The 13,232-nt window shown below is 34.8% G+C and overlaps 1 protein-coding gene across 2 annotated transcripts in view; it reads right to left on the reverse strand.

Moving 5' to 3' along the window:
- Window positions 1–223: 223 nt before the first annotated feature.
- The window catches only part of LOC118181485 (winged helix repair factor 1-like), a 45,138-nt gene continuing 32,129 nt past the window's right edge, over window positions 224–13,232 (reverse strand). For both annotated transcript variants that reach the window (XM_085823824.1, XM_085823823.1), the window contains exon 7: window positions 224–4,601. In XM_085823824.1, the coding sequence (XP_085679950.1) occupies window positions 4,541–4,601 (61 nt within the window). In that variant the 3' untranslated portion in view covers window positions 224–4,540. The remainder of the gene's footprint in view (window positions 4,602–13,232) is intronic.

Genomic DNA, 13,232 nt, shown 5'->3' on the forward strand with positions numbered 1-13,232 from the left:
TACTATGACTAATTTTTTTGAAGAACTGTTCTAAAATTTTCTTAGGAAACATAACTTAACAATAACTTCCCTGAAACTGAATATTTTAGCACAAATTTAGCAATTCCTAGCACAAAATTCTGAAGTTTTTTTTTTTTTTTTTTTTCCTTTCTTCCCAATTTGTATAAGATGGTCCCCCCCTCGAAAAAAAAAACGAACATAAAATTAGATACAATGCAACATCTTCACAAGGTTCAAGTAAAAATTTATTCAACTAAATGTAATCTCTTGCTTACAAAATGCAATGCTCACAAAATGAAAACCAGTTTCATATTTATATATAAAGTTTTCATTACCCAATTAAATATATTTTAAACATATACACTAAATTAACATCCCACTATTGGATATGTAACATCATTTAACAATATCAAAAATAAGAATGTGCCATAGATTTTTACACCTATATGAAAAATTCATATGCACTGAAAAGTTTATATAAAATGATATTTCTCTATTTATGTACCATTAGTTTATGGAAGTACTTAATTCACATGAATGCAATATTATATTAAATAAGTAAGAAATACAAAGAATATAAAAAGATAACTTGAGTAAATTTTTTTTAAAAATAACATGTCAAGACATAGGCTATATCAAGTAAAAAAAACTTTTGCTCTAAATATAACATAGCTGGTAACTACAAATTTCATGATGCAAAACATAGAAAGAGGGACATTAAATGTAAATTTCAGCTTCAATATTGTAATAAAATTATTATTTCATGTAAATAACTATATTTGATAACTAATAATGTGCAATAATTCTAGTTAATTTGTTCTCGATTCAAGAATAATCATCATCATCATTCCTTATAAGGTACTTCTTCCACCTTCTTAGCAAGCCTTCGTGGTGTAGTACTCAGCATGCTCGGTGCATATTCGAGAGATCCAAGGTTCGAGTCCCGGGCAGGTATTGCTCATTTTTCATCTCTCCTGCTTTGAAATAACCTAATGTCTCTACTGACTGATGAATATGATCTTATGTTTCTCAAGTAGTGATTACATTCCCTATATGTGATAAATGTCTGCTATAACATTCAAAGTATTTTCATACTTTATTTTCTAAACAAAAAGGAACTAAATTTTGACTATCTCCTCAATTATATATGTATATATATATGTGTGTGTGTGTATTTCAAATGGTTAGACACTTGCTTTGCAAGGATTTGTGAGGAACAGCCAAATCCATCAGTCATTTAGCCATCTCATTACCAAGAATGTTACCCAGAGTACACCACAGGAAGTAGAATATTATTAACAAGAGAGAAGGAAAATATGCTAAAGTAAAACTTGAAACTACACAAAACAGCAACCTTGTGTTTGACACAGATTTTAAATAAAACCATAAACTTTGAAGGCAAACTCCTCCTTTGTAATGAGAAAAACATTTTGCAAAGAAGGGAGAAGCCAGGATCGTGTTTATACCAAAAACAAAGAGTGAAACAAAGCAAACATGTGCATAGCACCACCTCCCCAGGAAAACAGAAAAGAAATATGGAAAATTAAAATTAGTTTTAAAAGCATTAAGGACAGGATTAGAATTAATGTCATTAATAAATTTTCACGAATATGAAAAGCTTTAAAGAAATCCAATTCATTAACTGAAGAAGCTTTGTGGATAATTTTCACAGACAGGACAAATATAAACAACTATGCAAAATATGAACCTGTATCCTAGAATTCGGACAAGCAGTCCACCTCTGCTAACCATTGGACCACCCAGGATTATAAATTATATTTCTTATCCATTTTACCTCCTTTTTAAAGAACCTATTTCATAACAGCCAACTTAGAAATCTTAAAAGCCGAGAAATTTTTGCTAGAAAACAGGGAGAAACCTAGAAGTTCACACTGTGCAGTGAAGCTGTTTCAAATGAGCTAAAAATAGTCTTTAATTCACTTTATAATGCATGATTCAAGTTATTGAACTATTTGTAATTTAATGTGGATGCAAAATATACGAGAATTTAATTCACTATTCTAAATTTTAAGTTTTTTGGCTAATTTCTTTTTGTAATTTTCTTACACTTTTATACCAAGAAAATTCCAAATGAAAGAAAACCTTTTATTTGTTGAAGTACTTTTAAATACGATGAAAATAAAATAATTAATATACATCATATTTGTGTGGATAAACTTAGTAATGGACCATTCATTAAAATAAACCAAATTAAATACAAATATTAATTATCACTACTTGAGCTTTTACATAAAAATCTACAAAAGTCTTCAGAAGATTAAGACAAGATCAAATGAACTTCAGAAAATTTATAGTTAAGTTTAATAAGAAATTTATGAATAATAAGAAACATATATTAAGACAGAGATCAACAAAATGTAATAAGAAAACATTACAATTCAGATGAAATAAGTTTTCATAAGAAAAATTTCTCTAAAAATTATTAGATGTGGAGAAATGGAATTGGCCTAATATAAGTTTCATTAATTCAATAAATTTCATTTATTGCTGGGAAACATTTTCCTTGGTAAAAGGTAATAATTAAAAAGTGGGAGATTTGGTGATGTACCAGGAGAAAGAGATGTGATGAAAAACCTGAAGTCTCCCGATAAAAGTAGAGAAGTTGGCAGCTATGCTATTTCAGGTGGTGTTGAAGAAATATTTATAAGTAGCAGGAATCAAAAGCTTTTCTGAGAACTTGTTTTCCCGATTCTTTTTCAAGAGCAACTTAAAACATATATTTTAGGCATGTTGATTTCTAAATCTACTAATCAAGTTCTCCTTTATATAAAAATTTACAAGCCAAAAAAAAAAAAAAAAAAAAAAGACATTTTCATATCAGTCAGCTTGGTTATACAATTGACAGGTGATTTAAGGGAATCACAAGAATGACCTTCCACATCATCTTTAAGAACAGATTGAACAATAAATCACATATTTTAAATATATAAGAGAGAAAATGGAATTGTACAGTCTGCTCAGACAGAAAAGCACCAGGTGGAAGATTGCAAACTATGACAATGCAACACATATCAACAAACCTGCAACATATATCAACAACTGTTTCATAAACAAATAAGTAACATATGATTTTCTGTTGTAAATATATTCCTCAATATCTAAAGATTCATATAAAACAAATATCATTACAATAAATCACTTGGTTCCAAAATTTTATTATTTAATAGGTTGCAGTTTTCATTTGTATGTTTTCTTAATAAATTACTGCCACACTGATAAAAGATACTCCAGAAGACGGCTCCAAATGCAAATTTAATTCAAAAATTTTGCAGTCACTTATTATCACTTTTTTAAATGATACATATCAGCTTATTCTAATAATTTTATTATTAATAATGTAGCTTATTACAAAAGAAAAATCAACTAGATTTTTTTTAATTCTTATAAAAAGATTCTGTGACATCTGGGGGAAAAAAAAACAGCAATGAAATTTACATTGCAGAATATTTATTAGATATTTATTTGGTTTCAGACATCAAAGCTATAACTTTTCGATTTGTAATACATTTTACTAGAATTTCTTTTTTTTACCCACGAATATGATCACAAGAGATCAACCGAAATTTCTCGCATTTAAAAATTTTACCAATTAAAAAATGCTTTAAATTACATTCAGATATACAGTTCAGTTCAAGGAATTAATAGCACATTACACAAAGCTGGATACAAAGCTTTCTCTTTAGAACACATAAAAGTAGAAATTCTTGAACTGATTTATTTTGCCCTGAAGAAATTCCATAGATAACATTTTGTACAGCATAAAATAATGAAGTCTAGAAAAGCATTTTAAAAAATAAGAATCCTATTATTCTTGTTAAAACTCTTACATTTAAGAAAATTTGCTATCTTTTATTTCTGAGGTAATGAGAAAAACAAAAATAATTTTTCAATGGTCCAGCCACTTTTTTTTGTTGTTGAGAGAACAAAGGGTAACAACATGCATTAAAAATTGCAAAACAATTTATAAAATGAACCTTGTAATTCTATTAATGGTTTTTAAAGTCTAAAAATTATTTAAATAATTCAATAAATATTAATGACTGCAAGAGAAAATAAATATTTTTAAAATTAAGTCATAAAATGGTTTCAGAATTCATTCTAAACTTTAACATAAAATTCAATGAAATTATTATGCATAACAAAACAATAAGAACAGATAAGTTCAGGTATCTAAAATAACATAAATTACATAGAAAATGCCTCATAAATATAAAATGCTAGCAATTCATACATTTTATCGTAATAAAATGAGATTTTCTAGCAGTGGTTAGTTTTTAAAAATACATCGTTAGAAATAACACAATACAAAGTTGAATAACAAAAAACAAAAAAAAAAAAAAAAAAAAAAAAAAAAAAAAAAAAAATACATTGCATAATACACAAATACCTGCATAATCAAAAATACATTATACAATTATTTAAACCTATAAATAAACTTAGGTACTTTTCACAAACATTCAAGAGAATCATATAAGTGTGACAAATAAAAGAATAAGCAATCCCATAAACATATTTGTAGTTAACGACTGCTGACTAGTTCCGGCTGCAACCGTAATACTGTACCCGTTGAAGTTTCAACACTGAAAGTATATTAAATTCATCAGTAAGTTAAATTCAGATCTGATAAAATATTACCTAGTTTTAATTCTCATATCTCTGATGGAAATTAGAGACATTAAATTTTACATATTGAATTAGAAACTTTACTGTTAACACGATGCTATTTAACATCAAGCAGTAATGTTGGCACAAATTCTAACCAAATGTTGTCAACCCTAATTATATACACTGCTTCATGAAAATAATAACCGTTTTACATATAATGAATACAATATACACTAATGTTTGTAAAAAATGCAACACCATGAAAGAATTGTTAGAAACAAATGAAATTTTTCCACATATTACTGATGGTGTTATGAATAAATGATCAAATTTACGAGACAAAAAACAAAATGAATGTTAGAAATCAGTACTTTGTGTGTCCACCATGCAAAGTGATGAGAGCCTGTACATGTCATAGCAGTGAAACATATAGATTTTGAATGTAATTCTGGGGAATGGCATTCTATATGGCTTTGACTTGATGCCAAAGTTCAGTCTTAGTATATACCCTGCCAGATGAACAAGCAAATCACCGACCGATGAAATTCCACACATGCTCAATTGGCGACATATCCGGAGAATAGAGTGAGTGAGTGAGTGAGTGAGTGAGTGATTATGGCGCAAAACCAAAGTTGATTATAGTGCGCCAAACGCGAGATAGGGTGAGTACAATTGATGAAATTAAAATACAATAAATAAAAACAAGTAGACAAATGTGTCAAATCCAGAGGATGAAGTCATATAAAAACAAGTTAAAACCACACATTTAAAATTCAAGACACAATTTTCAAAACAAATTACATTAGGTGATAAAAGCCAGTCTCTCTTAAATAATAAAATAAATTACGATTCACCTCCCTTCCGATTAAACGGTCGAGAGGTAAGTCACAGCTATTAAAATACTTCTGACAAAGATTATTAAAATATGGACACTCAATTAAAATATGACGGACAGATAGACAAACATTGCAATTTGAACAAACAGGCTCATTCTCTGCTTTTAAAAGGTAGCCATGTGTCACTCTTGTGTGACCAATTCTGAGGCGAGTCAAAAGAACTTCTTCTTTACGATTTCCAGCAAAATCCCAATGCTCAATTCTAGGCTTTACATGTCTTAACTTGTTTTGAAGCTGAACATCCCAAAATTGCTGCCATTTTTTTCGTATCTTCTTTTTTACAACACAACAGATGTCTCCAAAAGGGATGAGGCGACTGGACAGTTCAACAGCAGATTTGGCTGTGATATCTGCCAGCTCATTCCCTTTAATTCCCACATGACCGGGAACCCAGCAGTACAGGATTTCATATCCACGACTCGTTAGGTTTATATGTATCTTCAGAACATCCACTATGACTGGGTTTTGAGTGTTAGAAAAAGCTTCTAAAGATTTCAGTGCACTATAGGAGTCTGTATAAACTATAAACTTTTTGTGGCAGCGCCTAGAGATGTACAAACGATAATAATATATTGCAGTTAATTCAGATGTTAAGACAGAGGAGGCATGGTGCAAGCGTCTGCCCTCCATGTGGTCTTCAATTACAAATGCCATCCCGACATGATCTTTTGACTTGGAACCATCTGTATAGACTGGAATATAACTGCTATATTTGTGCCTGTGCTCAGCGAAGAGTTGTCTATAAATGATGTCATTGGTGCTTGCCTTGACGTGATGCTTGAAAACATCAAGAAGCTGAATCCGTGCATTTTCCCAAGGTGGGAATTCAAAATTCTGTACTGCTTGGGGACGCATATCAGAGAGGGAAAGTTCCTCAATGATAGGGCGGACTCTTAAAGGAAAGGTAGGAACATCAGATGGACGTGTTTCAAATAAAGTGTTACACACATCATCAAGTAAGCACAGTTTATTGGGATGTTCAGGTTGGGATAGAATATTAAAATATTGCAATAGGGACAATTGCTCACGCCTCAGATAAAGTGATGGTTCGTTAGAGTCAACATACAGGCTCTGGACAGGAGAAGTTCTGAAAGCTCCTGAACAAATCCGCAGAGCTTGATGGTGAACAGGATCGAGTTTTAACAAAACTGATGACCGAGCGGATCCGTAAACAGCTGAGCCATAGTCCAGTCTAGAGCGAACAAGGGCTCTGTAAATGCAAAGCATGGAGCAACGCTCTGCACCCCAGGAGGTGTTCGCCAACACTTTTAAAATATTTAGTGTTTTTAGACACTTCTTTCTCAGGTTTAAAACATGAGGAAGGAAAGTCAATTTCTGGTTGAACGTCACTCCTAAAAATTTTACTTTGGGCGCAACTGGAATAATTGAACCATTGAGATATAACTCAGGTTCAGGATGGAGACCTCGCTTCCTACAAAAGTGCACGCACACAGTTTTTTGTTTGGAAAAAGTAAATCCCTGTTTGACCATTCTTGGATCTTATTCAGAGCTATCTGCAACTGCCTCTCTACGTATCTCATGTCTGCCCCTCGAGAGTTAATCTGCAGATCATCAACATATAGAGATCCCAAGATGGTGGAAGGAAGTTGTTTTAGTACTGAGTTTATTTTTAAACTAAACAGAGTTACACTAAGCACATAGCCTTGAGGCACACCCTCTTCCTGTTGAAAAACATCTGAAAAAACAGAGCCAATTCTTACTTGAAAAGTTCTAGCGTTCAGGAAATTCTGAATGAAAATTGGTAGGTTGCCGCGCAAGCCACTCTCGTGAAGATCGCGAAGTATACCGTATCTCCATGCCTTATCATAAGCTTTCTCTATATCGAAGAAAATTGAGACAAGGTGATTTTTTCTTACAAAAGCTTTTCGAATGGATGTCTCTAAGAGGAGCATGTTATCTACGGTTGTTCTCCCTTTTCGAAAACCGCTTTGATAAGGTGATATAATATTATTTTTTTCCAAGAAGTAGACTAGGCGGCTGTTTACCATCTTTTCAAACAGTTTGCAGAGGCAACTCGTAAGGGCAATTGGCCGATAGTTGGAGGGATTCCTTGGATCTTTCCCTGGCTTAGCAATAGGAATGACAACAGCTCTCCTCCATGCACTGCAAAAGGTACGCTCCTTCCACACCCTATTGTAAAGAGTGAGAAGGGCATTCAGTGACTTATAGGACAGATGCTTTAGCATTTCGTAATTCACGCCATCAAGACCCGGAGAAGACCTATGTGTCTGCAATACAGCTTTCTTTAATTCCAGCATTGTAAATGCTCTATTGTAAGACTCAGATTTGGTAGAGTTGAATGCGATGGGATTTATTTCAGAGTGCTGCTTTATAGAGAGAAATGCAGGTGAATAGTTTCTGCTGGAAGAAACGGCAGCAAAAGTCTCACCAATAGTATTTGCAATTTCTTCTATGGAGCTAATCACTCGGCCATCTTTTTTCCAAAAAGGAAAGTGAGTGGTCTTTATATATTCCGCATGCTTTTCGAACTCTTTCCCAAACCCGCTTACTAGGCGTAGAGGATGTTATTGACGACACATATGAAATCCAAGAATTCCTTTGGCTCTGCCTTCTTACCTTTTGTGCATTTGCTTTGGCTCTTTTAAAGGCTATGAGGTTTCGCAGGGTAGGATATCTACGAAAAATACCCCATGCTTTTTTCTGTTTTTTCAGTGCTTCATGACAGTCGCGATTCCATCACGGTTTCGAATATTTTACTATTTTTCCTGATGTTCTAAGAATCGAAAGCATAGCTGCCTGAATAATAGTATTAGTAACAGCTTCCACAGTGTCATCGATATGCACATCTTCTACCATTTCCTCTGTGAGCTCTGCGGAGGAAGAGAAGAGTTCCCAGTCTGCCCTGTCTAGTATAAACCGAGGGTGTCTCGACATGGGGTTTGCTCCTCTTCGTGCAAGAGATACAAAAATGGGATAATGATCGCTGTTGTACAGGTCCTTTCCGACACTAAAAGTGCAAAATGGCAACAGAGACGGTGAACAGATGGCAAGGTCGAGAGCGTGGAATGTCCTTGAAGGCTCATGGAAGTAAGTATCCTGCCCATTATTTAGGAGACAAAGGCTATGATCTTCGATCATCTGCTCAATTTGTCTTCCTCGGCAATTTGTATCTTTACTACCCCAGAGCGGACTATGGCCGTTAAAATCTCCTATTATGATGAAAGGCTCAGGCAGCTGCTCTAAAAGACCATTTAAATCTTGCTGATCAATATTCTGATTTGGAGGCAAATACAGAGAAACGACTGTAACAACAATATCTAAATTTGTTTGAGTAGTGACAACTTGGAGGGATGTCGTCAAAGAAAGCACATTTGAGGGATAGTCCAGTGAGGTGACGAGACCTACACCTCCACTGGCACGCTCACCTGCAAGGTTATCTTTCCTGACGAAGGAAAACCTCCGAAGTTTTGCCTGTTGTTCTGGTTTTAGATTTGTTTCCTGTACTGCGAAGCTTACAAGATGATAAGTATTAATTATGGCTTTGATGTCGAGTAAATTTCAGTGGAAACCGCGACAGTTCCATGAGACAAGGGTGGCCATTATGGCTGGTTTTTGTTCTTTCTGTGCTCTTGTTTGGTTTTTTTGTGGAAGTAGATGCCTGGGAAATTCTAAACCCTCCTCTACTTCCATAGTGTCTGAATCCGCAGATTCAGAAATCATTTCGTCAAAAGAGCTATTACTGGAACTTCTATTTTTATTTGATACTTTTTTAGTGGCAGTTTTGGGTTTACTTTGAATGACTGTTTCTTTATTTTGTATTAAATGAGTTGACTTTTCTGTTTTCTTGGTGGATGTAGTCGGTTGGGTTTTATTTGGTTTAGTCTGCATGCCTATTGATGTTTGGGTGGCAATGCTACGTGTTGTTTTAACTGCACTGGCATAAGATTTGTTTGATTGGAGCTGTGTGCTTTGAACTAGTTTTCTGGCTTCACCATACGAGATGTTTCTGGTAACTTTAAGAGTCTGTACTTCTTTTCCGGATTTCCATTTTGGGCACAGGCATGAAAATGCTGGGTGCTGACCCTTGCAATTTATACACGAAGGCGCAGCGGTACAATTTTCGGAATCGTGGCCAATCTGTGAGCATCGGGCGCATGTGAGGCTGCCATGACAAGACATCTTAGAATGGCCGAAACGCTGGCATTGGAAACATCGCATAGGGTTAGGAATATAAGGTCTTACAGGACAATTTAAGTATCCGGCCTTAATATTCTTAGGCAGAACAGGCGTGTTGAAGGTAAGGATCACGTGTTTCGTGTCAATCAACTTACCTTCCTTTCGCATCTTGATCCGCCTAGCACCACAGACATTTTGGTCAGCTAACTCGGAGACGAACTCTTCTTCTGAAACACACAGAAGGTCGATCTCCGAGATCACACCTCTACAAGAATTAAGTGTTTTGTGTGCTGACAAGTTATAGATATTTCTCCAAGTTTGGTTTGTACAGAAAGAGAAGCAGACTGGGTGGCCGATTTGGTGTCAATAAGCAGGTTTCCAGAACGGAGACGCTTTATGTTCTTTGGCTCACCTATGCATGATTGAATGTATTTGCTTACGAGAAAAGGGAGACATCTTTTGCAGTTCACCAGAAGGACTAGAGACAACAAGGAAGCGAGGATTTTCAGTAGTTTCGTTGGCATTTGCATTGGTACGGATCTTCTTGCTAATCGTTTTGTCTACAATTTCAATATCTTTGTCATTTGCTTCAGTTCGGATCTTCTTGTTAAGAGATTTGTCAACAATTTCGATATCTTGGTTGGTTTCATTCGATTCGGGTTTTTTAAGAATAAATAAAGAAGCCATGATTGAAAGAGAAAAAATTCGGGTCCGACGGCCCCGCCCACCACGGAGCCCAACAAGGGAACACAGATTCCTGTGTTAGGGCTAGCCGGACCTATACGCAAACTGAAGCCCCACAGTCGGCTTTCCCGAAAGCAGGTACTCTCGAGAGCTTGACCCCAAGCCACTGACACAAGGACTAGTGACCAGCCGATTGACACCCGTGAGGACGACTAAGGTGCCTCCCGTTTAACTGAAGCAGAGGCCAAAGCAGTGTGTTGGGGACAGTACCTCACCCCTCAACTACCAGGACCCTCCTTTCCAGCGACACGGGTCTCCACGCATGGCAAACACGTGGGCGGTTTTCTCGCCACTTGAAAACTAGAAACAAGGGTTGCTCCAGTCTCTCGTGACGAGCCCCAAACTCCGTAGAGAGAAACCACGAGGGAGAAGAGAAGGGAAAAAGTTCCAGCCAAGAGGAGAAGAGACGGAAAAGAGGAAAGATCACTGGGGCTCCAGGATCGTGACACCCGCCTCACCAAGAAGATGATCCCCTGAAGGACTAGGGTACCTCGGGATTGCCACACCCGTACTCACAAAAGTGAGCCCCCTGAGGGGTATCCGGAGAATAAGCAGGCCTGTTATGCGCTAAGGAAGGCTTCTGCAGTTTGAAAAACATGTGCAAGGGCATTATCCTGATTAAATACAGTGCCCATAATGGATTGAAGAATGGGGGACTTCAGACTCTACAACTTCCCTTATTTAGCAATCACTGTTGAAGTTGCCCACAGTTTGCACTGGATGGGATTGATAATTATACTCAATAGCTCTCCACATCCTTCATGGTGTTGCAATTTTCACAAACATAGCGTATGCTAATTGTAAACAATTGTGTACAATTAATGTACACAATCTTTAATGTTGTACATAATGGCAAAGCTGTGCCTGAAGCATAATTTCTGCATTTCTCCCGATTATTTTTAAGCGAAAACACCACAGAACAACACAACTTCATCATTGTGCACATTAGGTATTATATGTATTTTTATTGCATAGCTGTTCATGACATAATATAAACAGACAAGCACACTTGATGCATATGTTGCTGTGAAAGAGCAAATACGTCAGTGAAAGACTGTATATTTGGTTATATTCTTTTGCATTCAGATCACCGGTGGTTGTTGCAATAAATAAGACTGTCGATCACATAATTAAGTAAGTTTATTATTGGTGTTTTCTTTTCTCAATCAGTATGTACAGTTTGTTTCAACAGTTTATTACATGTATTGTTACTTAAGCTTTTTCCTATTTTGAAGTTTTAATGATAAAGTATGATTTAAAAATATGACAAAAATATTTTTGTTCAACATTTACCATCAGTGCATGGTGAATGTTGACATTTATTGGTGTGAGTGAGAAATAAGGATATTTAGCAAATATTTCAGACACGCACCAAGTGACTTGGTGAATGTCGGCATTCTCGAGATTTTGATTTTCCACAGTAACACATTTGATGACTGGCATCCCGTTAACAGAAAAGTATTGGGTCATCTGGAAAGTTCAGCAGTTCTTGGATAATACAAAAATGAAGCAACATAAAAACAAAAGAAAATTTTATTGAATCATATAAGCACCATTTTGTTCTATGACTTTTGGTCATCTCTTTGGCAGGTGGAATTTTTTTTTTTTTTTTTTTAGGTGATTATGCTTATTCACAAAGAAATTATTGAGAGACTGTTTAACAGTTTCCCAAGAAGTGAACTCTAGACCACTCAGTCAATTTTGAAGTTATCCGAAGAGATGAAAATGCAAAAGGGTAAGGTCGAGTGAATATGGAAGTTGATACAGAATACCCAAGTGGGGTCTTAATAATTTATTACTCAATAAATCTTTGTATAGTAATCATCAAAAGTGGAGCTGAGCAGTGTCATAATGAAAGACAACACCTAGGTAACTGGTCAGTTCTGTGTGCTTTGCTTTAATTGCTTCTTTGCTTAACTGACACTCAAGAACAATACTTTTCTAAATTTATTGACCAATTTGTTGGCAACAACTCATATTATACAATTGTTTTATAGTCCCCTCCCATACACAAAGCTTACTTTTTTGGGATACAGCCTTCTCTTGATGTTACTAAAGAAAGTTACCTTATTTTTTTTCTAATCAAATTATTGTATAGTATCCACTTCTCATCTCCAATAATGAGCCATTTTAAAAAAGGTGCTTCTTTAATTTCTTTTAGCAAAGGATTAAATGCTGAAATTCTGACAAGCATATTCTATCAATGCATGCATATTCTGTTATATATGCTTCAAATCATCATGTTCTATACATTTTTTTTTAATATATTTAGCCTGTCCAATAGTTCTTTAACTGTATAACATGGATTTTCAGCGATTGTTCCTTTTAAAATGTCCCTTTTATAAAGGATGGTCATTCAGAGTGGGGCATCATCTCCAAGCCTGATACTTTTATGCTTAAATTTCTTACATCTTCAAAATCTGTCACCAGAAACAATACTTTGCCTATATATACCATAAATTTTAGAAGCAGTCTGACAAGCCTTTTTTCCTCTTTTAAAATAAAAGGGCATAATATGGTGAAAATGAACTTACATATTCTCCATTCACAGTACTGCACCGAAACAATAAATATGCTGGAAGCAACATGAGCATAAAAGATTTTATTAAATGAGCATTTTATTATGAGCATAAAACATTTAAAGCATATTTAAGCACCCCACTCTTACCCTAAAACCACTTTTTATCAACAAAATAATAATAATAATAATAATAATAATAATAATATATGCCTTGATTTTAAAAATTACAGAACTTAATGATAATCCATCATCATTTATATAATTACCCTGCTGCTAGATTAGAATTG

Source organism: Stegodyphus dumicola, chromosome 9, assembly GCF_044657685.1.
Source record: "Stegodyphus dumicola isolate Sdum_Otavi_A_Nest chromosome 9, ASM4465768v1".
NCBI lineage: Eukaryota > Metazoa > Arthropoda > Arachnida > Araneae > Eresidae > Stegodyphus > Stegodyphus dumicola.